At 36.4% G+C, this 22,424-nt stretch overlaps 1 protein-coding gene and 2 long non-coding RNA genes across 7 annotated transcripts in view; 2 read left to right on the top strand and 1 right to left on the bottom strand.

The window, feature by feature from the left end:
• Positions 1–19,600, top strand: part of e2f2 (E2F transcription factor 2) — a 30,194-nt gene extending 10,594 nt beyond the window's left edge. Inside the window, exons 2-7 of the mRNA XM_087290622.1 lie at positions 8,616–8,718; positions 11,424–11,643; positions 13,187–13,348; positions 13,554–13,668; positions 14,025–14,205; positions 17,306–19,600. Of these exons, the coding sequence (XP_087146748.1) occupies positions 8,616–8,718; positions 11,424–11,643; positions 13,187–13,348; positions 13,554–13,668; positions 14,025–14,205; positions 17,306–17,574 (1,050 nt within the window). The 3' untranslated portion in view covers positions 17,575–19,600. The remainder of the gene's footprint in view (positions 1–8,615; positions 8,719–11,423; positions 11,644–13,186; positions 13,349–13,553; positions 13,669–14,024; positions 14,206–17,305) is intronic.
• On the top strand, positions 4,078–5,798 carry LOC141378576 (uncharacterized). 5 transcript variants are annotated; one of them, XR_015513421.1, is made up of 5 exons: positions 4,078–4,227; positions 4,957–4,973; positions 5,085–5,161; positions 5,316–5,365; positions 5,666–5,798. It is a non-coding gene; the product is annotated as an uncharacterized LOC141378576 (long non-coding RNA). The 5 variants fall into 5 exon arrangements; XR_015513423.1 differs by having other exon boundaries at positions 4,957–5,011; XR_015513424.1 differs by lacking the exon at positions 4,078–4,227 and adding an exon at positions 4,695–4,805 and having other exon boundaries at positions 4,957–5,011.
• On the bottom strand, positions 18,904–22,424 carry LOC147833105 (uncharacterized). The gene is made up of 2 exons (XR_015513434.1): positions 22,320–22,424; positions 18,904–21,691 (listed from the first exon to the last, which is right to left on the bottom strand). It is a non-coding gene; the product is annotated as an uncharacterized LOC147833105 (long non-coding RNA).

Raw genomic sequence — 22,424 nt, 5'->3', positions numbered from 1 at the left:
CGTGGTTTCGAGCCTCGGCTGGGTCAGTTGGCGTCTCTTTGGAGTTTGCATGTTCTCCCTGCATTCGAGTGGGTTTCCTCCGGGTGCTCCCGTTTCCCCCACAAGTCCAAAGACATGCGGTACAGGTGAATTAGGTTGGCTAAATTGTCTGTTGTATATGAGTGTGAATTAGTGTGTATGGATGTTTCCCAGAGATGGGATGAAGCTGGAAGGGCATCTGCTGCCTAAAACATATGCTGGATACGTTTGCGGTTCATTCCGCTGTGGCAACCCCAGATTAATAAAGGGACTAAGCCAAAAAGAAAATGAATGAATAAGCTCTTTTCACATCTCTGGGTTTCTCAGTAGCAGAAGTTGTCATAGTTGGCAAAAGTTAAAACACAGTGATTGGGAGAATACATCAAATTATTTTTACAATCTTATTTGCTCAAATAATAAAAGAAGATGTTATAAATATTTTCAGAAAATTAAAAAAATTGCTTGAGACTGATGAAGGCAGCCATACAAGAGAATAACGTCCTATTTATTGTCCTGTCCCATAGACTCTGCATTAAAAATGCTTTGCATAAGCAGTATTTTTTTTTCTAATTTGAAGCAAATATGATATAATACGTATTATTTTAAAATGTTATATAATAAATGCATATTATATATAATTGAATATAATACATATTATATATTAAAAACTTTCAAGTATTTAAGATGCTGATGACCCCTAAACACATCACAACAGGCTTGTGAAAAGTGTCCATTACAGAGCAAATGGTAATCAGAGAAATCATTTATGTATATACTTTTAATTGTGTAATGCAAAAAATGTATCATTTATTTCAATTCCTTTTTCTTTTTTTTTCTCTGAGTTCTTAATATATTACTTTATATATTTAAATAATTTTGCTGGTTTAACGTGCATGAAATTAGGTTTTTGCAAAACCTGTGTGTTAAATTAAGGTAAACTCAATAATGACTTTTATAATGTTCTAGCTTTTAATACAATGGCATTGATTGTAACAGATAATTTTTGACTATCAGACCAGTATATTACAATGATTTTTCAAGGGTCAGGCACCACTAGACATGGGGACGGTTTCAAGGTTTACCGTGGTTTGCAAAGGTCAAGTTTTTAAAAAAGTTTTTTTGTTCTTCCGCTCCTATGGTGTATATATAAGCTTTTTTTTTTTAAACATGTTAACTGTTTTATTTTGTTTTTTTAGGGCAACAGTATCTTGGGCAGAAAATGAATTTCTAAATCAAAATCTACTGGTTCAAAATATTTTTAATGTTTCTCAAAATAAAATATATTGTGTTCAATGGGGGGAAAATGTTTTTTACCCAGACATTTAAAAAGAAATTATTTTAGAGCAGTAAACACAATACCGTGATACCATGAACCATGATATTCTTATCCAAGGTTATCACACCGTCAGAATCTTTTACCATCCCATCCCAATCAACACTAATTGACAATTCTGTGATTAATTAAATTCATGCAAATTCTAATACTATTTAATTGTAAATAAAATATTTTTGAGCAAAAAAACTGCTTAATCCATGTTCTTTTGAATAGTATTGTAAATATGTAGTTTATTGATTTTCTTTTGTGAAAAAGCATCCTGTAAAAAAAGTCATTGGAAAGAACCAGCTTTCTCTAACTCTTGTTGAAATAGCTTTTAGTAAAGAATTGCTCATTATTCAGGCATTGTGCCATTGCAGTGCTGAGAATTTCACAGGGTTTCATCATGATTGCTATTGTGACTTTATCCCTGACTCTTAAAGTCTGTCTTTTTACTCTTGAGAGAAAAAATAGATCATGCAGATCTCAAATGTTTTCTCCTGTTAAATAAGTCATAATTTAAGAGAGATCAATTATTGTTTCTGCACACGTACACTGTAAAAAAAGGTTAATGACAAAATAATTAACACAACACATATTTTTATGTTGCTTTAATTTATTTTTTAAGCTAATCTGGTTTCAACCATGCTTTTAACATTTATACAAAGTTTAACTGAAGATTTTTATACAGTTTGATTGATGTAAGTTGAGATGACTAAACAATTTCATTTGTTTCAACTTAACAAATTAAGGCAGAAAGACTTTTTTTTTTTTTTTTTTACAGTGTACATGCTGTTCACATCCTTCACACATGCATTTGTGCTTGTATTTTGTCACTGCAGTGTGTGATGTAGGCTTATACTCAGTGGATTAGCATATTTTTAGGAAACTCCTATTTCTGCAGCATTTCCAATATAAATCTGTTTATTAGCAAACAGTCGAAAATGGTTAAAGACTGGATTTCTGTTGGTAAGGCTGATCCCAAATCGATGCTGTAAGAAGTGAATGACTTCACCTTCCACTCCATCTGCTCTGAGCCAGCATTTCTCACTTCTCATTTCCCACTGACACAGGAAATAGGCAGAACCAACCACTAGCTCTGACACAAGATGCTGCTCTTCTGAGAAGTTCAACCACACAAAGTTCCCGCTTTTACAGCCAGGATGGTGTATGTTGTGTTTATGATGAGCCAGTCTGCTGTATGCCTGGCAACAGCTGACATCAATACAGATTTGATAAAGACATGAATAGTGCGTGTCCACCAAAAAAAAAAAGCATATTTTTGAGACTGCCATGTGTATTAAGAGTGGCCCTGAGTGTCTGGTTTACACTTCACTGTAGACTTGCCTTTTTTTAAATGTTCCAAAATTTGGAGAATGAGTTAAACTTGTTCTGCAGTAACTCTCAAACAGTTTTATTTATTTATTTTTTGGAAGAACGCAGCTGCGTAAAAATGCTTCTGTGGGCACATGCCACAAAAGATGCTCAAGCCAAAACAGAGCCACAAGAACAGCTTTGACGTGCTTCTTGATTTAATTTTCTTCTGCAAACTACTGATAAAAACTACAGATGATCTTCTAAATGTAGCTAGAATTAAAAGCATAAAATACAATTTACCTGTATTGTCATTGCAGTGAAAATGCAGAAGTAATACATTGTTTAGATAAAGTGATTATGATTTTAATTATTACATTTTGTTTTATTTATTAAGTTTTATTTGGGTTTTTGCCCATTTTACTGTTCTTTATTTATTTCCAGATTTTTTTTGTGGACACAATTTCACATTTGCATCAAGGGTTTTGCTTAATAACTTTCTTGAACAATATAAAACAGGTTAAGGAGGAGAAAAGGTGAAAAAAAGTTATTAGAAAAGGTGGAGAGAAATACAATTTAAGAGAATTGGGAAAACAACAAAAAACGGAAAGATTACACTCATCCTCTCCCCCAACCACCTGCTCAGCAGCTCCAGATGTCAGTGACAGGTGTAGATGTCACTCAGGTCAGGACAATGCAAGCATTTTTGCAGACGCTTAAGCACTCGCAGGATATGTAAACTTTTCTCAGCACATGCTCTGTGTCAGTTCAAGAGTTTGTTCACCCCAAAATAAAATAAAAAAAAAAAGATTTTCTTTCATGTTGCTTCATACCAATAAGAAATTTGGTCAGTTTGCTAACTTATATAAAGATTTTGTTCAACTTATAAAGCAATTGTCCCTCTTAGAAGAGCAATATCATAGCTGTAATGAAAAACAACCTCATTTGTGTTTTAAAGAGCCCATATTATACATGAAATAGGGTCATATCCTGGTTGTAAGGGTCTCCAACAACAGTCTAATATGCATGCAAGGTCAAAAAACACTTTCATGGTCTTATAATCTGCATTTATTTTTAGCTAATTATCCCAGCGACTCCTGTATGAATCGTCCAGTGATTCATTTGTTCCCAAACCCCTCCTTAGCGCGGAGCTAATCTGCGCTGATTGGACCGATGACAGTCTGTCGTGATTGGTCGACTGCCTTCAGTCAGAGAGGGAAATGGCCAATAGCTAATCAGCAATTTAAAAAGTAATCACAGTTCATACACGCTCGATAGTGTAGGCGTGGAGTTTAGCTGCCACACTATGGCGAGTGGATACCCAACAAACACACAACGTTGCCTCAACGTAGCGACCTTCCTACAACGTTGTATCAACATTGCAAAAAGGTTGAGGATTCTACGTTGTTGCTAAAGGTTGTCACAACGATGTCATAAGGTTGCCATTTAAACATCATGAGGGTCGCATGCTTTAGGTTGTGCTTAGGTGGCGTGGACGACCACTGTACAACATGTACTGGTCACAGCTGAATCAGTTTAAATTTCAACAAGCCGTCTCATTCATCAACGACCGAGGAGACGTGAGTATTGCTTTATTTCTTCTTGCTAAATAAGATACGTAAATCGTGAATATTCAAACAAACCTACGATTTCGACAACAATCTTTTCCAACATCACATGTTAAATCTCTCGATAAAACATTTCCTGATTATTTACCTACGCCTTGTCTTTAATCAAATGGACAATAATGTTTTTGAAGTTCAGTTTTTTCCATTTCCGTCGTGATCAGTTAGTATGATACTTCATCACACGAGCCGACCCACTTTTTACAAAACACACAAAATAACTTTTAAAAACAAAACATCTCTGTGTAGATTGCGTCCCGTTAAAGGAACAGTTCACTCAAAAATGATATGTACTCACGAATTATTTGCCCTGTAAATAATAAGTGATTCCAAACCTTTAAGTTTCTTTATTCTGTTGAACACTAAAGACTGTAAGCATTTGCTTTCATAGTAGGAAAACACTATGGAATTAAATAGTTACAGTTTTCCAGCTTTATTTAATATATCTTCTTTATTGTTTAGCAGAAAAAAAAGCTAAATAAGTTTGCAACAAATAAAGGATGAGGCTAAAATGGCAGAATTGTCAGTTTTGGGTGAGCTATCCCTATAAGTTAAAGTATATAAATTAATGTTCATATGCCTAATTAATATAGATAGTAATTAAAAGGTAAGCTAGTCTAAATTTCTATTTTGATTGGTCTTTTGATGTTTTATCTTAAACCCACTCTTTTCTTTACTCAACAGGCTATTTTTACATGGAGGTAATCTTCTATTGATAATTTCTGGATTTTAATTATGTGTAAGTTGCATAAAACTCTATTGTTTAACCACTCACTGTTGTTTTCAAATTACTTGTGTAACTTGTCTTTCAGAATGTTTTCAGCTGTTGAATTCACCTCAGATCAGTGTTGCTGTAATTCCTGATCTATGGAAAGAAGAATTGGATGAGGTAAGAAGTATACTCTATTTACTATTAAATGTAGTTATGTTACCTAAAACAGCATGTCCATAATGTGGAAAATAGATCATGCTTATAAAAAATTACTTTATTATTTTGTACAGCTGTTATTGAAATGACACTAAGTTTAACATTCCATTTACAGCGAGCAACGCCACAACTACAGGGCCTGTTCTTTCTCTACTCATAATTTAAGTAAGTATTCGGAGACTAACTCTGACTTCTGTTAACTTAAACCTGTTTTCCCTGTAACTCTAAATTTATTTAATTGTATGTAATTTTGGTACATGATATATTATGAAAACAATAAAATAAAGTATAGGCTACATAATTACTCTGGAGATTTTATATGTAATGAAATTACAATAAATGTCTGAAACTTCAATAACTTGCTAGTCATAGTCATTTCCTGTGTAGTGCTGTTGTGTCAAGCTCTGATCTGTCCTCTCTTGTTCACTGCCTATTTTGACTTGTGTCTGCTGTGGATCTCTGAAGCTGGATTATCTGTTGAATTTGTTTCTTCCTCTGACTGCTTTCTCCATACCAACAACTACGACTGGTCTTCAGCTGCGCTCCCCGGTCTGCTGTATTCTCCAGTCCAGAGCTTCACTGCCCAGTGTTTGAATTTTAATTTATATATTTATTTATATATTTATTTACATTTTAATGATTTCTTGTTTACTTTTCTTGTTTGTTTACCCTTTAGTTTAATTATTTATATATATATATATATATATATATATATATATATATATATATATATATATATATATATATATATATATATATATAAAATCTAAACTTTATTTTATACTGTTTGCTTATAATTAGATACTGTATGTGTACTGTATGTATTAAATGTTGTGAAATATATAATAAAAAGTTTGATTATATTCATTTGTGTGGCATTTTTACACTTTAAAGTTTACACATGCAATTGTTAAATTAAATAGGAAAAATAAATGAATAATATTTCATATTTAGCAATACTGGAAAAGAATTGCTGCTTATCCTGTATTCTAGGCAGTATTGATAAACTGCCACAAAAAATATTAATACAAGTAGTAAGAACGCCGCCTCGCGGTTGCTGAATGTCGCACGACAACGTTGCTACAGCCTTCTCACGTCTTACATTTCTACGTTGTGACAATGTAGCGAGCACGTAAGCGACAACGTTGCCTTTAAAAAAATACAACGTTGTGCAGACATCGCTACAACGTATATGTGTTTGTTGGGTAGTGCCACGGATAACCGAACGAAGGAGACAGTCGTGTACTCGCCATACCACACACACACAAAAACACACACACACCTCCGGATGACAACGCTCCCGCTTCCGCCCGCACCCGCCAGGTTTTAGCCTGAGAACCCGCTCCGTTTTCTGCCCGCCGCGCCCGGTCCCGCTAGAGCGGAGAACACAACCAAAAATCACCCAGTATACAGTCCAGACAGCCAAGTATAAACACACACACACAGCACAAAGCTCGTTCGTTCGTTCGTTCGCTCTCTCTCTCTCTCTCTCTCTCTCTCTCTCTCTCTCTCTCTCTCTCTCTCTCTCTCTCTCTCTCTCTCTCATACGCGCGCGTGCGCACTAACACACACACAAGCACCACGCAGACTCTCTTTCTAATTCGCATAGCAATATCCGTGATATTGCTAGACAGCCCGCTCCCGTCCCAAATTAAACCCGTTACCGACCGCTCCCGCGATTTATTCGGAAATTTATTCCCGCGGCTGTCCCCGCGCCAGATTTCTGCGGCGCGGGAATACATTTCCGAATAAATCGCGGGAGCAGAACTCTAGCACGGAGCTCCATAAACAAACAGCACGCGTCGCGTTTTTAACGTGACTTTGCACGCGATAAGATAATATATCCAGTTAACCTGATACAGTACACGCGGTTACAAGTAACAAATCACAACTAAATACATTTGCAAGCTAGAGTCAACGAGGCAACAACTTTAACCGCACGTACTTACACTTGAGAAATGGAAGAAACCCATCCTGACGTCCATCAGTTGCTCTTTACTGATCCTTCCTTTAACAAACTCAGATGAAGTATTCTTTGTAGCATGTAGCTTCCAGAAGTTTCCAACTGCTTGGCTATAATGCTGATGTTTCATCTTTGGGTAGAGACTCAATATAATGTCCATCTGCAGTGTGACTTCAATCGACCGGCATGTTTGTGTGCGTGTGTTTGTGGGTGTGCGTGTGTTTGTGTGTGTGTGTGTGTGTGTGTCTGGGTTACTGCGTCAGAGGGCGGGGCCTCAGGTTTGAAATCTCCCGGGTTTGCGCGTGCACGTGAATAACTTGGTTTCGTTCGTACGTCATGGCGAAACACCTAATGAGTCGGTATCAAGGCGACTCGTTCGAAGCACTATGAGTCGACTCTTTTATAGATGAATCAACCGTTTTAAACACTGTATTCTTACAGATTTAAGCCTTAGCTGGATACTTCACTTCACTTAGAGCTGTGTTACACACTACATGGAGGGGAATTTTCAAAAACCCATAATATGGGCTCTTTAAAGAAAAGTCTTATGGGTTTGGAAGGACGTGGATGAGTAAATTATGATAGGTTTGTTATGCACTAAGCCCTTAAATATCCCATTTTGAGTGAACTGCAGACCTACATGATACTGGAAATCAAGCAGGCATGTGTGGGTGCAGATTTCCATGTCAGTTGGCTTTTTTAAACCAGTTTTTGTGGAGTTGAGCTGCTGAAACCAGCCCATCTGCCCTGTGTGGAATGTTGAAAATGTCAACAATGTGTAAACGTTCAGGTCATGCATGCCGTCTTTGAACATTTTAATAGTAAAATGGTTGAAGTTTAGCAATTATGGTCATGTCAGACTGAGAGAAAACTAACCACTAACTAGGTAATATATTGGGTTCTTGGTTAATATAATTTTGTGTCAGTCCAATTAAGGGTGATTTCAGTTAAAAATGCTAAAACATTTTTTGACCTGATCAATCAAGTCACATTAATGTGTATTTTGAAAGCATTATCTCTTGTAGGGTAAACTTTAAATGTATTGCAAGTAAACTTTCCAAAAATGTGCCGTCATGCTCAAAAGCTCATCTTCAACATTTTAAAACTGTGTATCTGTTGCTCATTCTATTTGTGCAAAATGTATTAGTACTTGTTGAGGTTACCCTCTCAAGGAAAAAAGCATTAGATGTTTATTTTAGGGCATTCAAAGTGGCAGACATTTAAAGTGGTGATGTGCATTTGGGCACTTGAGGAAAGAGGTGGGATTGTTGTTGCACACTGCAATTCAGAATACACTTCCACTTAAGCGTCTCTCACTGTCTGTACTGTTCACAGTCCTTTCTTTCTGAGCAAATGCAATGACATAATCATAGGATGCTAAATAAGGAGGTTTGATGAAACTCCATCTTCTGCAGGCAAACATTTGAAAGTCACTTGTTCTTTCTGTCTCAGGCCAAGAGGAGACTAGATCTGGAAGAACCACTTTATCTCCCAGAATTTCGAACTCCAAAAGGGAAAGGAAATGCTGCATGTGCGAGAGCATCAAGCCCCAAAAGTGAGTAAACTAAATGACAAATGTCAATACGGTCACTGTTATAGTGCTTCTGTTATACCATATAAATGTTATTCTATTTGTTTTGGAAGTCTCCTTTAATTCATCTTTATTTCTATAGCGCTTTTACAATGTAGATTGTGTCAAAGCAGCTTAACACAGAAGTTCTAGTAAATTTAACCTGTGTCAGTCCAGTAGTTTAAAGTTCAGTTTAGTTTAAATTTCACTGCTGAAACACTGTAAGCAAATCCATCAATAGGTTTGCATAGGTTTGAATCGGTTAACATTTGTTCTTTTCTCATAATATACATTTAAAATAATTGTTTCTCAAATGATTCATTTGATTCTGTTAAGGATTTGTTTATTCAAAAGCTCATCTTTATCACGAAAGCCTGCTCTGATGGACCAGTCTGTTGTGATTAATCTATAGGAATGCCGATCATATTCCAACAACAAAAAACAGCTCCAGTGTTCAAAGGTCATAGTGGACATTGTTATCTGGCAACCAATGAGAAGGATGATGTTGCATATCTACTTGCATCCATTATAGATTTGAAACTGGAATTTCTGATGACTCGATTTAGCGATTCTGTCTTTATAGACACTTTAAAAGACAAAAAGTTACTTACTATGCTCTTTGATCATTTAAACTTTACAGAAGAGCTACATTGTATGGAAGATCGGCTTAGTCTCTTTATTCATCAGGGGTCGCCACAGCGGAAAGAACCGCCAACTTATCCAGCATATGTTTTACACAGTGTATGCCCTTCCAGCTGCAACCCAGTACTGGGAAACATCTAGACATACTCATTCACACGCATATACTACGGACAATTTAGGTCACTTTATGGCCCGTTTCCACTGAGTGGTTACGGTACGGTTCGGTTTGGTACACTTTTATGGCTGTTTCCACTGTCAAAAGCCGTACCGAACTGTACCGTACCACTTTTTTGACACCCTTTCGAAAGGGTACCAAACACGAGATAGGGTACCAAAAGGCGGAGCTAGACGCACAGCTGAACGCTATTGGTTTACAGAGATACGTCATTCGCTTGCGCAACAAGCCAGAATGAAAACAAAAAAATCCACCATGTTTAAAATACACAGCCGACGAGCCGAGAGAATACAGCGGAATTACATATACATATAATAACAAGCCATGGTTGACCTGGGCTCAAACAAACCTTGTTGTCATCATCAAACTTCTTGAGCTGATGATAATAACGTGCGCATGATTATTGACATGCTTTTGAAACCCAATCCTGTCAGAAGCTGACAACCGCGAGAGTGACCCATGAAAAAACAATGGAGAAGCCGGGAAAAAAAGCACTTTTTTTTTTTCAGCAAACGTGAACAAACTGCCATGCTTAACTATTATTTTCACCTTCTGGACTATTATAAACTCAGAATGATGGAATTACTCTCTAACAGAGGCTACATGTGCTGCTGAAGATTAAAGACACAGATGAGAGGTTTACACTGACTGTGGGCTATATTTTGGGTTGTTTTTGAACCTAAATAAGGACTAAATGTATGTTGTGTGTAGTTCCTCTGTAGCTGGTAACATATCGGAGACTGTAAGGGTCTGTATGTGTTCATATATGTTGGATTTATTTATTTATTTTATATAATTACAGAAATTACAGTAGGCTATTTTGCTCTGTCATTGACCTGCGGTTATAATCATCTCATGTTCATAGAAAATTTAGTAATAAACATTTATATGGAAGTATTTGTGTGTATAAAGCATCTGTTTTGTGAGAAGTGCTTCTCATATAATATGTAAATGACCTGTACGGCTTTACTGTAGACATTTATTTAAGCGAGAATGATGCCGACTGAAACTTTCTGTCGTACACCACGCCCACCAAAAGGGTACCCTTGGTAGTGAAAATGCAACCCTGATAAAGGTGACCCATACCGACCCGAACTGTACCGTACTGCACCAGTCAGTGAAAATTAGCCATTACACTGTCAGGCCTTGATGCCCAATTCAGATTTGTTGCCTATATCTGATTTTTTTGCCTGTCCATTTATATGTTCTTTTAATTTTAACCCATATCTGATTCATGTTTACACTTACCATACAATTTCCAACATTGCGCATGCGTAAAGACGAGTTCTAGCATCTGCGAAATAGTAAATATGCAAAGTTCACCCAACTTTAAAATAATTTTTAAATAGGACGGAAAGGGCCGTAATCGCAGCTTTCGTCAATGATTTATATATGGTGTGCTCACCATTCAGAGGAATTTGTGGGTACAAAAGAGATCTCCGGTCTGGTGAGAGCAAATTGTGGCAGGCTTTAATGCCTTAAGGTCTAAAATTTTAGGATGAGCCAACCAACATTTGATATGCTGTGTCAAAGCTTGTCCACATACCTGAAATGCCAACTAATCCAGCCGGGCCTCAAACCAGCTACCTTCTTGCTGTGAGGCGACAGTGCTAACCACTGAGCCACCATGTCGCCCATATGAAAGATAATATTCCAAGAAAAAAAGATTATAGGTGCACTTGACTTCAGGTGAAAAATTGACTTCCTATTGTTTAAAACCACAGTTTCCATTTGTTGAGTGAGGAGCGGATGTTTCTGGTTTTAGAGCCTCATCAAATCAATTGAAATGCAAACACACCTGTCCAAGCAACTCTTACACCTGGCAACACTCAAACTATTATTAAAAGAATGGCTCTTTTGTGTCTCTTTCCAGCTCCTAAATCTCCAGGAGAACGCACCCGTTACGATACATCCCTTGGCCTGCTGACTAAGAAGTTTGTGGGCTTGCTGAGTGAATCTGCTGATGGGGTTCTGGATCTAAACTGGGCCTCAGAGGTTCTGGAGGTTCAGAAGAGACGCATCTATGACATCACCAATGTTCTGGAAGGAGTGCAGCTCATCCGCAAGAAATCCAAAAACAATATCCAGTGGCTGTAAGTGTGCCTGACTGAATGCCTTTTAAACAAGCTACTATATATTGAAATTTGATTAGATTTTTGAAACGCATGACACAAACAAGGTGGTGTTGTATTCCATTATAAAAGTCCCTTGTTCTTACTGTGTTTCCTAACATAGTTTTCTCTTACATCTGGCCAAGTACTGAATGATACTTCTGTTTTGTTTAAACATTATTAGATGATTTCTCCATAATAACTTTTTTTTTGTTGCTTTTTTTTCCATGTGAGAAAAATTACAGAAAACTTTTAAATGTTTGGGGCCAGTAAGATTGTTTAGAAAATAAGAAGTCTACACTTATATTTAGGATTATATAAATAAAAAGAGGCTTTAAAAGCATTTTAAGTGTTACAAAAGAATCCTGAAAGTATAATACAATTTCCACAAAAATATTTCTAACTCAATGTGTTTCTCTATGATTTCTGATGGATCATGTGACATTGGTGAAATGTCAGGTGAAAATTGTCTTATAAAGTAACTGAATTTAAATTAACTAACAGAATCACTGGATTATATATTTAGATCAAAGATGAGGGCTTCTAAGTAAAAGATATAAAGTAAGTAAAAAATATATATAAATATATATATATATATAAATACTAAGTAAAAAATATATATATTCTCTCATTTTCATTTTTTGTAAGAACAGCGCAGAATGCATATATTGCTTAATTTTTGCATAATCACATCTAGTAAGATGAATGGTAATAAAACATTATTTCACCCATATTTGGATTTTCTCATTTGCACAAATATTTAAAAAATTGTAGTAGTATGTGTCACGTTAAGGGATGCTGAGTTGCGCATCCAAATGCAGGATTTATTGACAAGCATCATGCAGTCAAAGGTTGATACAGGTATGAACAGTTGCATACAGGTAAATCCAAACGAGGGTCTATAACAGGCAAGTAGTCGATCTGGGTGGCAATTGACATAAAACAAACAAATAAAGCAAAGATTGGTACACAAAAAGGCAAGTCTAAACACGTTGTAATGTTAACTTGTCAACTTACAAGACTCTTGGTGTGGCCATGGTGTGTGTGTGTGTGTGTGTGTGTGTGTGTGTGTGTGTGTGTGTGTGTGTGTGTGTGTGTGTGTGTGTGTGTGTGTGTGTGTGTGTGTGTGTGTGTGTGTGTGTGTGTGTGTGCTGTGTAAATAGTCCTTGTAATCAGTCCTCGACAGTCCTCCGGCTTTGTGTGTGCAATCAATGGCGATCTGAAACAGTTGTGTGCGAGGTGCATGACGGGATTTGTAGTTTGATAGTGTGGTATGTGTGTTTGTAGTGTGGTATGTGTTTTTCCTCTCCGGGAAACTACAGTCACTGTATCACTGGTGCTTGTGACAGTATACTCTGTGTACATTTAAGCACTTTTATAATTTAACATGGTCATCAAAATGTGGCCTTTCATCTATGACCCACATGTATATACAGTATAAGACATGTTTTGTTTGTTTGTGTTAAATTTTGTGCTGTCATCAGTTTAATCAAAGCATATTCTGTACATATGTTGTGTTCTCTAGGATCAGTGGTGTATTTGAAGGTTCGTCCAGCAACTCGGAGAAAGCCAGCGCTCTCAATAAAGAGCTCTCTGAACTGGACAGACAGGAGAAAGCTCTGGACGATCTTATTCAGTCCAGCTCAACACGACTACGAGAAATGACGGAGAGCAAGGACAACCAAAGATATCCTTTCATCGTGTTCTTGATATTTGTGAGCTTGTTTAGACATGCTGTTCAACAGTATACATCCCCGCAGCCAAACACATGTGGACTCTAATTTTTGTGAGTTTTTAAAGAATACTTAATGTTAAATGCTCTGCTTTTCCTGCATTTGAGTTGGCAATCATTTTTTAATGCTTAAATGTTTTAGTCCTTAACTCGGTTTCACATTAGGGTATGTGACGTATCAGGACATTCGTACCATAACCAGCTTGAAAGATCAAACTGTGATTGCTGTCAAAGCACCATCTGAAACCAAACTGGAAGTTCCAGAAGCGTCCGAGGTATATTTGTCAAAACCAACATTCTTGAAATCCACTGTTATTCTGAGCTTGTTTATTTTAATTGCTGTTAAAGCTTGTGAACCATGATATCTTCCTAAAGTAAATAGCTGTCAGAAATATTTCTTTCTCCCATTTATCATGTGATTTTTATTTCTAAAGTAGTTCTAGCTTAATTTTAAAACTTGTAAATATCTAAAACAAATCATACCAACGTTTATAAACAGCACTAAACCTATATATAATTTTCTAGGAATATAAAATACTGTACACCCACTAGATGTTCCAAACATAGCTATAACTCCCTGCTTGAAGATGTGAAAAGTCATGTTTTGTTCTTTCTTTCTTTCTTTCTGTAGGGCTCTCTGCAGATTTACTTGAAGAGCAAGAATGGCCCTATCGAAGTGTACTTGTGTCCTGAAGAGTGTTTGGAGTACACTAGTCCCATCAAGAATGCCACACCCAGAAAAGATTACCCACAAACCCCCAGTGCCACCACACCCTCCGTCTTCCCACCTGCAAAACCCCAGTCTGTCGAAGGTGAGACAATTACCAGCTTTACCACTGCTTACCACTTTCAAAGGAAGGCTGAAAATAGTCAGATGTGTTTTGTAGTTTGTAAGAACACACTGTACATGTTTCAGCTGAATGAGTACTGTTTGTAAGAGTAATGAGATGTCTATGAACAGCCCATCCATCCAAAAAAAACAAACAAATGCAAACTTTATCCAAGTAATAAATACTCCGTAATAGGGGTGTCACGATTTCGATTTTTATGCTCAATTTCGATTATCGAATCAAAAAATGGAATCGTCGATGCTGCCACGCCCCCATGTCAAGTCAGCTTGGCTTGCCAAGCGGGAAAAAACCGGCTTGCTGAAGTGCTTGTTAAACTGCAGAAGCAGGAGACCCGTCGACAGAACTTAAACCCTCTCCTCTTTCAATGAAGTCGCCGGTGTGTAAGCATTTTGGATTTCCAGTGAGTTATGTTGACAACGTTCGTGTTGTCGACAAAAAAAACAGTTTTGCAAGCTCTGCTATGTACATATTACGTACGGTTCGTCCGATAGACAACACCGGCATCGCGATCCTCCGCCCGCCCCCGTTGCAAATCCGCTCGCTAAAAGTACACACTCAGGCCCTGTTTACACTGTCTTTGTTTTTAAATGGCATTTTAGAATGACAACGATTTAACATCCACAGTGGCGTGTAGCATTTCTGAGCAGCCCTCCTTCCTCTCTACCTCTGAAAATGCGCATCACGTGACCACACAGACAAAGACGCACACACAGCGGGTCCAGGCAGTCAGAGGACTGCTTCAATCTTTCACTCACTTGTACTTAGTCATTTTAGCGAACACCTCAGATACTGTTGGCTGGGCGTCTTTTTTACCGACGCCATTATAACGACAGATCACTGCCTATTCACGAGTCCTGCAGAAAAAAGTGATTGACAGGTGGTAATTATGTGTGTAACTTGCCTTTATTTATTTACTGTATTATTTGTTTATGGGTAAAACAATGACCATGCAGGTCAGGTAGTTTAACGGTAGGCTACAAATAATTAATTGGTCATTAATTAATTAATTATTCATAATCGAAAATCGAATCAAATCGTGCCTTTAGAATCGAAAATGTAATCGAATCAAGGATTTGGAAGATCGTGACACCCTTACTCCGTAATAAATAAGCCGCTACTAATGCGTTTAAAATTTCATAATTTAGCAACAAAACTTTTTATCTATTTTATACGATATGTCTTTTTGAAAATAAAGATAATGAGTTATGTATTAATGCTATTATTTCTACGTAAAACTACATTATACATAATTTATAACTACATTAGCATGTAGTTCTTAAAGGAATATTAATTAAATAAAAGCACTATATGTGTCAGAACAAAGTCAGACTTTTCTCCAGTACATTGAACGATTTGTATTTTGGCCTAGATGTAATATGTATAATTAGATGTAATATGACTTATGTTTATTTTAACATCTTTATTATTTGTCTGTTTGTATTGCATGATTTGTGTATTATTGGGTATTGATTCAGGCATTAACCCAATTTGATTCAATTGTCATTGATTTGAATCTGGGTTTGATTCTCGAATTTTGGTTTGATTCAGTCAATATTCATTTAACACACATGCTATTGATATTTCTTAAATCTAACAGGGAGCATCATTTTCACAACAAAAATGGGTTAGTGATAGTTAAAGATCTTTTTACAAATTAGATGTAGAATTCAATGTAGAATTTATATATAAATTCTACATATACATTTGCTTAAAATAATATTAGGGAACATTTATAAATATAAGCAAGAATTTAGAAACATCTTTTGACATTTTAAGATGAGGATCCTTTACTAGAAAATTGTCATATTTAGGAGTCTATAAAGACTTTTCTGGAAAATTACTGGCAATTTTTCGGAAAGGGATCATGTGTGAACAGGAATTATTTAGAAATACTGGTAAATTCATTCCAGCAGTTTTCCGGAAAGAGGAGTTGTAACATTACCGGTAATTAGCCGGAATGCTGCTCTGTGTGAACGCAGAAAGAAGATTGCTGGAAAGAGCGTGTTCACGATTAGAGTGTGCTGACGTGAGACGTCTACTCCAGCCGATCAGAACATTCAGACACATTCACATCTCCGCTGTTTATGAAAATAAAGGCCTTTGAATCCTCCCTCAGACACATTTAGCAGCTAGATGTTAGTCAGAAAATATTTCTATGCTTATTCTATGTTCACACTGTGGAAAAAATGATTGATAAAATGCTTATGATGAACTGCTTTGAGTTTACCTACACACTCTAGGTTCGTGTTTGAATAGTTTTTTCCGTAAAAATTCCAGAACGTCCGTTTCTTTGTCAATAAGGCGTTCCAGAAAATTTTCTGATATTTACTGGTATCACTGTGAAAGGAGCTTACGACATCTAATGCCTCATTTTCTATGAGTTTAATACGGTACGATTCTGTCGGAATCACCCTGATCAGGCTTGCATTTCCACTGCCAACAGTACCCTTACTTGGTAGGTGTTGTTGATGCTAGAAAGTGGCGATTGACATTAGTTATGCTTAAAGAACAAAGATATATGGGTCATTCACATATTGTGTCTTTTGCAAACTTAATTTAATTATTTCAAAAGTAGATGTGTGCTCAAATAGAAGAAGGAAGAGCGCAATGGATGGTCCATTAAACCAAAATGGAGGACAAACAGCAGATATAGTTTTTGCTTCTTGGCATGTGGCTGTTTGTAATAAGAGGACAACAAGCTTTGTTTGAGCATGGTTCATTGCTATGCGTCGTTATTCTATATTTTGTTGTTGTGTTTTGGCTGTGAATTTAAAAATGCCACTTTATTGTGTTGTCATTCCCCTGGCACGCACAAGTGCCAATTCTCTGTAAACCAGTAATGTTGAGCAGAAAGTCTAGCTTCGCCGTTTTTGGTACCGTTCCTTACCAAAGTGTCCCAAAAAAGTGGTACGGTATGGTTTGCCATTTTGTACCATACTGCACTATAGCAAACTATACCACTCTGAGCAACTTTGAAAAATCCCTGCTTTGGTCAACAAATAATACATTTAAAAAAACAACCTATTTTTAATTAACTAACAGAGTCTTATTGTTTGTACAGGTCCAAAGACTCAGCCCTCGATGGCAGCGAGCACCAGTGGAAACGGCTCTCTTTTGGACGTGGAGGGCATTCTGGATCTTCCTCCTAGTCTTCTGCAGATCACAGAAGACCAGCTGCCCGGGATGGCCTTCGCATCTGACCCCTCTGGGCCCTTTGTCAGTTTCTCTCCTCAGCTCGGCCACGATGACTACCTCTGGGGTCTGGAGGACGGAGAAGGCGTTTCAGACTTTTTTGACACTTACGACCTGGGAGATCTGCTCAAAACATGAAGCGTTCAGTGTGATGAACAGTCACTGATGATCTGAGAGTTAAATTATAATTAGTTCAATTCAGACCCAAATCCTGTAGTTGAAGACTGTTTCTAAAACACTTCTTGATGATAGATTGAAGTTTGTATTAAATGCACTACTGAATTGGCTAGGATTAAGTGAATGTCTATTTTGAAGGGATAGTTCACCGAAAAAAATAAAAATTCCGTCATTTATTAATCCTCAAAGTTTCTTGTTTCTGTTGAACACAAAAGTAGATATTTTGAGGAATGATGAAAGCCATCAACATCCATAGTAGGAAAAAACACTGCTGTTTACAGCTTTTTTTTTTATAATATGCTCTTTTGTGTTCAACAGAGGACAGAAAATGAAACAGGTTTAGATCACGTAGAGGACTAAATGATGACAGAATCATCATTTTAATGGGTGAACTATCCCTTTAACTACTATAGCGATTGGAATCTTGACGCCCTCTAGAGGAGATCCGGGAGTTAGAATTAGTACACTATGAAGCCATATGTTTTTTTTCTGTCAGCCATATTACCTACAGCAAGGTATTTTTGCCTGCATAGTTTAGTTTAGAATATTTTTGACAGCTCAAATTCATTTTCTCAAGTTGTTTTTAATTATTTCAATTTTCTAATTTAATTATTTGCCCATTTGCTAAGATTTTGGTCATTATGACTTAAGCATTGACCAAAAATCAAGTGCTAGGTGCTTGTGTTCTCTAGGTATGAACTAGAATGTTTATTAGTATTTGAATTAGATGCAACTCAGGTCATTTTAAAGCTTTTCCACAGCTTTATTTTTGTAGTACTGTCAGTCATCGCCAGCAGAGGGCAGTGTGACCATTTTTCAGACGTCTGCAAACAAAGGTGCCTCTGCAGATGTAGATAGATGAAAGTATTACAGAGTTTGAGAGCATAAAAATGGTGGGTATCTGCTTCAAAATCAGACTCAGAGTGCTGAAAAACTCTTCTAAGACATTCTACCTCCATCTTTTGAGGTAATAACCTTGGTCCTCTAACAGTGGCCTTTCTCATGGCTCTGAAACATGATTATGTAGTTCAACATAACGCCTCAAGAAACAAGGTTTAACGCTTACACATGTCTGTTCATTGAAACCTCAGGGAATGTCCAGATTTGGCAGCTTCTTTTTGCATTTCCAAATGAGTAACTCAAAGTGATGAATTTGTGTTTTTCTAATCTCTTTGATGCCTTTAGGATAAGTTGTTCCTGAAATGACGGTAATGGTGTTGTCAGGGTTCGCTGCTGGACTGTCTGAGTTTAAGGACTTTTAATGGAATCTGGCAGAAACCTTTAATACTGTTTGAACACAGGGAACACAAAGTGAACTTTGTTTCTATCCAGGGTTGTTGTTTTTTTTTTTTTTTTTGGAGTTGGGATTCTTGCCCCACCTGAATGGTAGGTTTTATAGCTGGAGAGACAGAGCAGGATTTAACTGTTTCAACGTGGTGTGTATGTGTGTGTAGAGCTACACACTTGGAGACGTTATGAAAAGCTAGATTTCCTCAGCCAGTTATGCAGTGAAAGTTGTTATTGTTCTGAAGCAAAGATTTCTCAGTCGGACTGAGCAAAAATGTGTTTGAGTTGTTCATCTGATTTCATTAACTTGAACGTGACTTTGGAAGTGTGTACAAAGTTTTACTTGGGGTTTGCTTCACTCAACTGTCCCACATGTGGACAAATGTCCTGTCCTAAGAAACTTGAAAATGTGCGTCTGTATATGCATGAGTGTGCTGAAGTGTGGACTGATTTTTTGGAAGTTTTGTGGATTTATTTGTAGTTTATAGTGGGGGGGTTCACATCGTTCAGAATGTTTTTAAATAAGCATTATGTTTTTAAATTGTACAGAATGATTTTGTATTTATAAGTTTTGTATTTGAAGGAAATTGGTAATTGTCTCAGGATGTGTTCTTATTTTATATAAAGACCGCCTGTTTTAAAAGGCAGCACTTAATATTTGATATTGTGGTGAATAAATAAAGCTCTGGTGTAAAGCGGAGTTGTGTTTCGTGTACAAACCACTTTCTGTTCAAAGTTACAGTTTCGCCCCTGTATTGTGTGCAAACAAACTCCCACATGATTGTGGTGTGTGTGTGTGTGTGTGTGTGTGTGTGTGTGTGTGTGTGTGCGCAGGTGTGGTAACTCCATATTTTAGTTTGACTGCTTTTTCGTGCAGTCTGAGCTCTAAGGTTCACCTGCACAGTGAGGAAATGTCATACAGATGAGTCAGTGAAAATGACAAGAACATCAAGACTAACACAAAACAGACTGATCTGACTGATAGAAAGCTGTAGTTTTGCTTCATTCCAACTTGTCTGAAAATGTTAGATGAACACAAAATGTCTACATATTTGTTGTGAACCATGCAGCGCAGTCAAGAAACTGGTTTCTTTTTTTACTCATTGGTTCTAATAGTAATGAAAATTAATTTTAAACATACACCAATTTAAAAAATGTGTTATTGGGGCAGGAAAACTATATACATCTTACATGCATGTCAAAAATAGTTATCAAAGTAAAGCATCAAAATACATTTCTAAAGCGATATCTAAATATTATTTTAAACTATTTTCAAAAAGCTCAGATATTCTGAGAAAACAGTATCATGGTCATATATTAAACTGAACACTATAATACTAGCGTTACATAATATTTGTTATAAATCACTGACTGTAAAATCTCTGGCATTTTCATTTAGGCAAGTTCTAACCTGTTTCAGTTTTTCTAATTCACTTTAGCCGCATCATCGCACACACACAAAGAGAAGGATAGAGCTTTTTGACTTGGATTTAATTTTTAATATGATTTATTTTGTGTCTTTGCTGACATCTTAGCTTGAACTTTAAAAATTAACAAAAGTGTAATCCCTAATAGACTAAAAAGCTATGAAAGTATTCAAAGAAATTACACAAAGAAAAGATGTGTAATTAATTAAATAATGTGACAGCAATTAAACTGATGGTGAAAAACTACTTGTTTTAGTTCATGTTTAATAATGAAGTTAAAGTCTTAACTGTTTTGTTTAAAGAAGCTAAGTAATACATTTTTAACCAGTAACACCTATCACAATTTAGCTTTTTCTGCATTCAGTTATGTGTACTTAGACTTTTTTTATGAAGTGTTAGGCTAATGTACCATTTTCCTTGTTTACTCTATATCAATTATGGCAACAGTACTAAATTAAAACTTTTAAATGGGATAGTTCACACAAAAACGACAATTTCACTCACTATTAACTCTTCCAAAGTGCTTCCAAACTTTCCTTGTTCTGTTAAACACAAAAGAAGATATTTTAAAGAATTTTAGAAACTGGAAACCATTGATTTCTAGTAGGTAAAACATATACTATGAAAGTCAATGATTACAACTTTTCAGCATTTTCCAAAGTGATGAAACTATCCCTTTAAGGAAGGCTATGCTATCACCTACAGGGGTTATAAAATAGGCCCACGTGTGTGTATTTTAAAGAAGCTAGTTTGAGTCTGGAGTGTTTTAATGTTTAAAAAAAATAGATGGTCACGAATCTAAATTAAAATGGAAAACTAATCCGCCTCAAAGAGGCTTGCACAAATCATCACACCCGAAGTGTTTCCAGAGGAAGATATTTGTATTTCCCCAGACAGACAGTTACACCCTCACAGAAAACACATTTATAACCATGACTTTAAACAGTAACTGTTTACACCAGTCTGTCATTAACTACAAGAACGACTTCTGAACTGGTTTATAAACACACAGAGAAAGACTTTAAGGGAGGATCTGCGTCTTATTTTATGACCAGTATGGGTGTTAATTCTGTGCAGGGCGTGTTATAATTGTTTTCATTCCGCTTATTCCCACTCTCTTTATCTGTAAAAAAATCATCTCTCCTCTCTCTCTTGCCGTGTTTTACGGTAAACGTGGCCTCCTCGGTGTGACAAGACGGGATAAATGACCGTTCTCCAGCACTAGAGTCAACAGAGTGGATGGGAGGGTTCGTCTGCTGGGAATGTTTCTGCTCTGAGCTGCTGCTGAACCTTTCCTGGAACACGCCTCACTTTTCCTTCAGCAGCCGCAGGTCCAGCCCACAAATCCACACCATTGGCTGATACTAAAGAACAAACAGAAAGAAAAGGACAAAAGCCAGAACTTACTAGGTTTTTTCTTTCTCACATGAAAAATACTAGTAATATATAGCTAACATTGTTTTTAGGATCAATAGTATTGTGCGGAAGTATTCACAGCTCTGTTAATGAATTATACATGTCTGCTGATAAACTGTAATAAATACTGTGCAAGCCTACTACTACTGTACTAATTTTATTTATTTACTTTTAGTTTACTACTGTAAAATATGGTGTAAAGTAGTATATATTATACCCTAACCATATGGATTTGTGAATATTAGTTGTTAGCAACTATAAAATTACCACAACATATTAATTCAGATAGCTACAGTACTACATTTATTAAAAAATACTGTAGACTTTTTTCATATTTGCACTTTATATGCAATGTGTCCATGTTTTAATATTGTATGTTTGTAGCTTTATATTATACTTAAACTCCATATATTTGTATTCTTTTACATTCCCCCTTTTAGCATTGTGTTATCTGTTAGCACTTTGTATGTCTGTTTGCTAAATGTGGCAGAATTTACAATAAAGCGAACTTTGACTTTGAGGAAATGACAAAGATACATGGGATCAATTAAATGGTACTTTGTCTTAATAACTTACTGTAAAGTTTTGCATCATACTTCCTTTTTCCTCTCTTTCACCCACTTTCCTTCTTCTTCTCCCCCAGAGTGACGTCCACCCATAAATGCAGACTTTCACAAAGCA

Source organism: Danio rerio, chromosome 17, assembly GCF_052040795.2.
Source record: "Danio rerio strain M-AB ecotype USA chromosome 17, GRCz13ab, whole genome shotgun sequence".
In the NCBI taxonomy this organism is placed as follows: Eukaryota; Metazoa; Chordata; class Actinopteri; order Cypriniformes; family Danionidae; genus Danio; species Danio rerio.
Note: the sequence above shows the minus strand (reverse complement) of the source record. Positions and strands in the feature narration are given on the sequence as shown.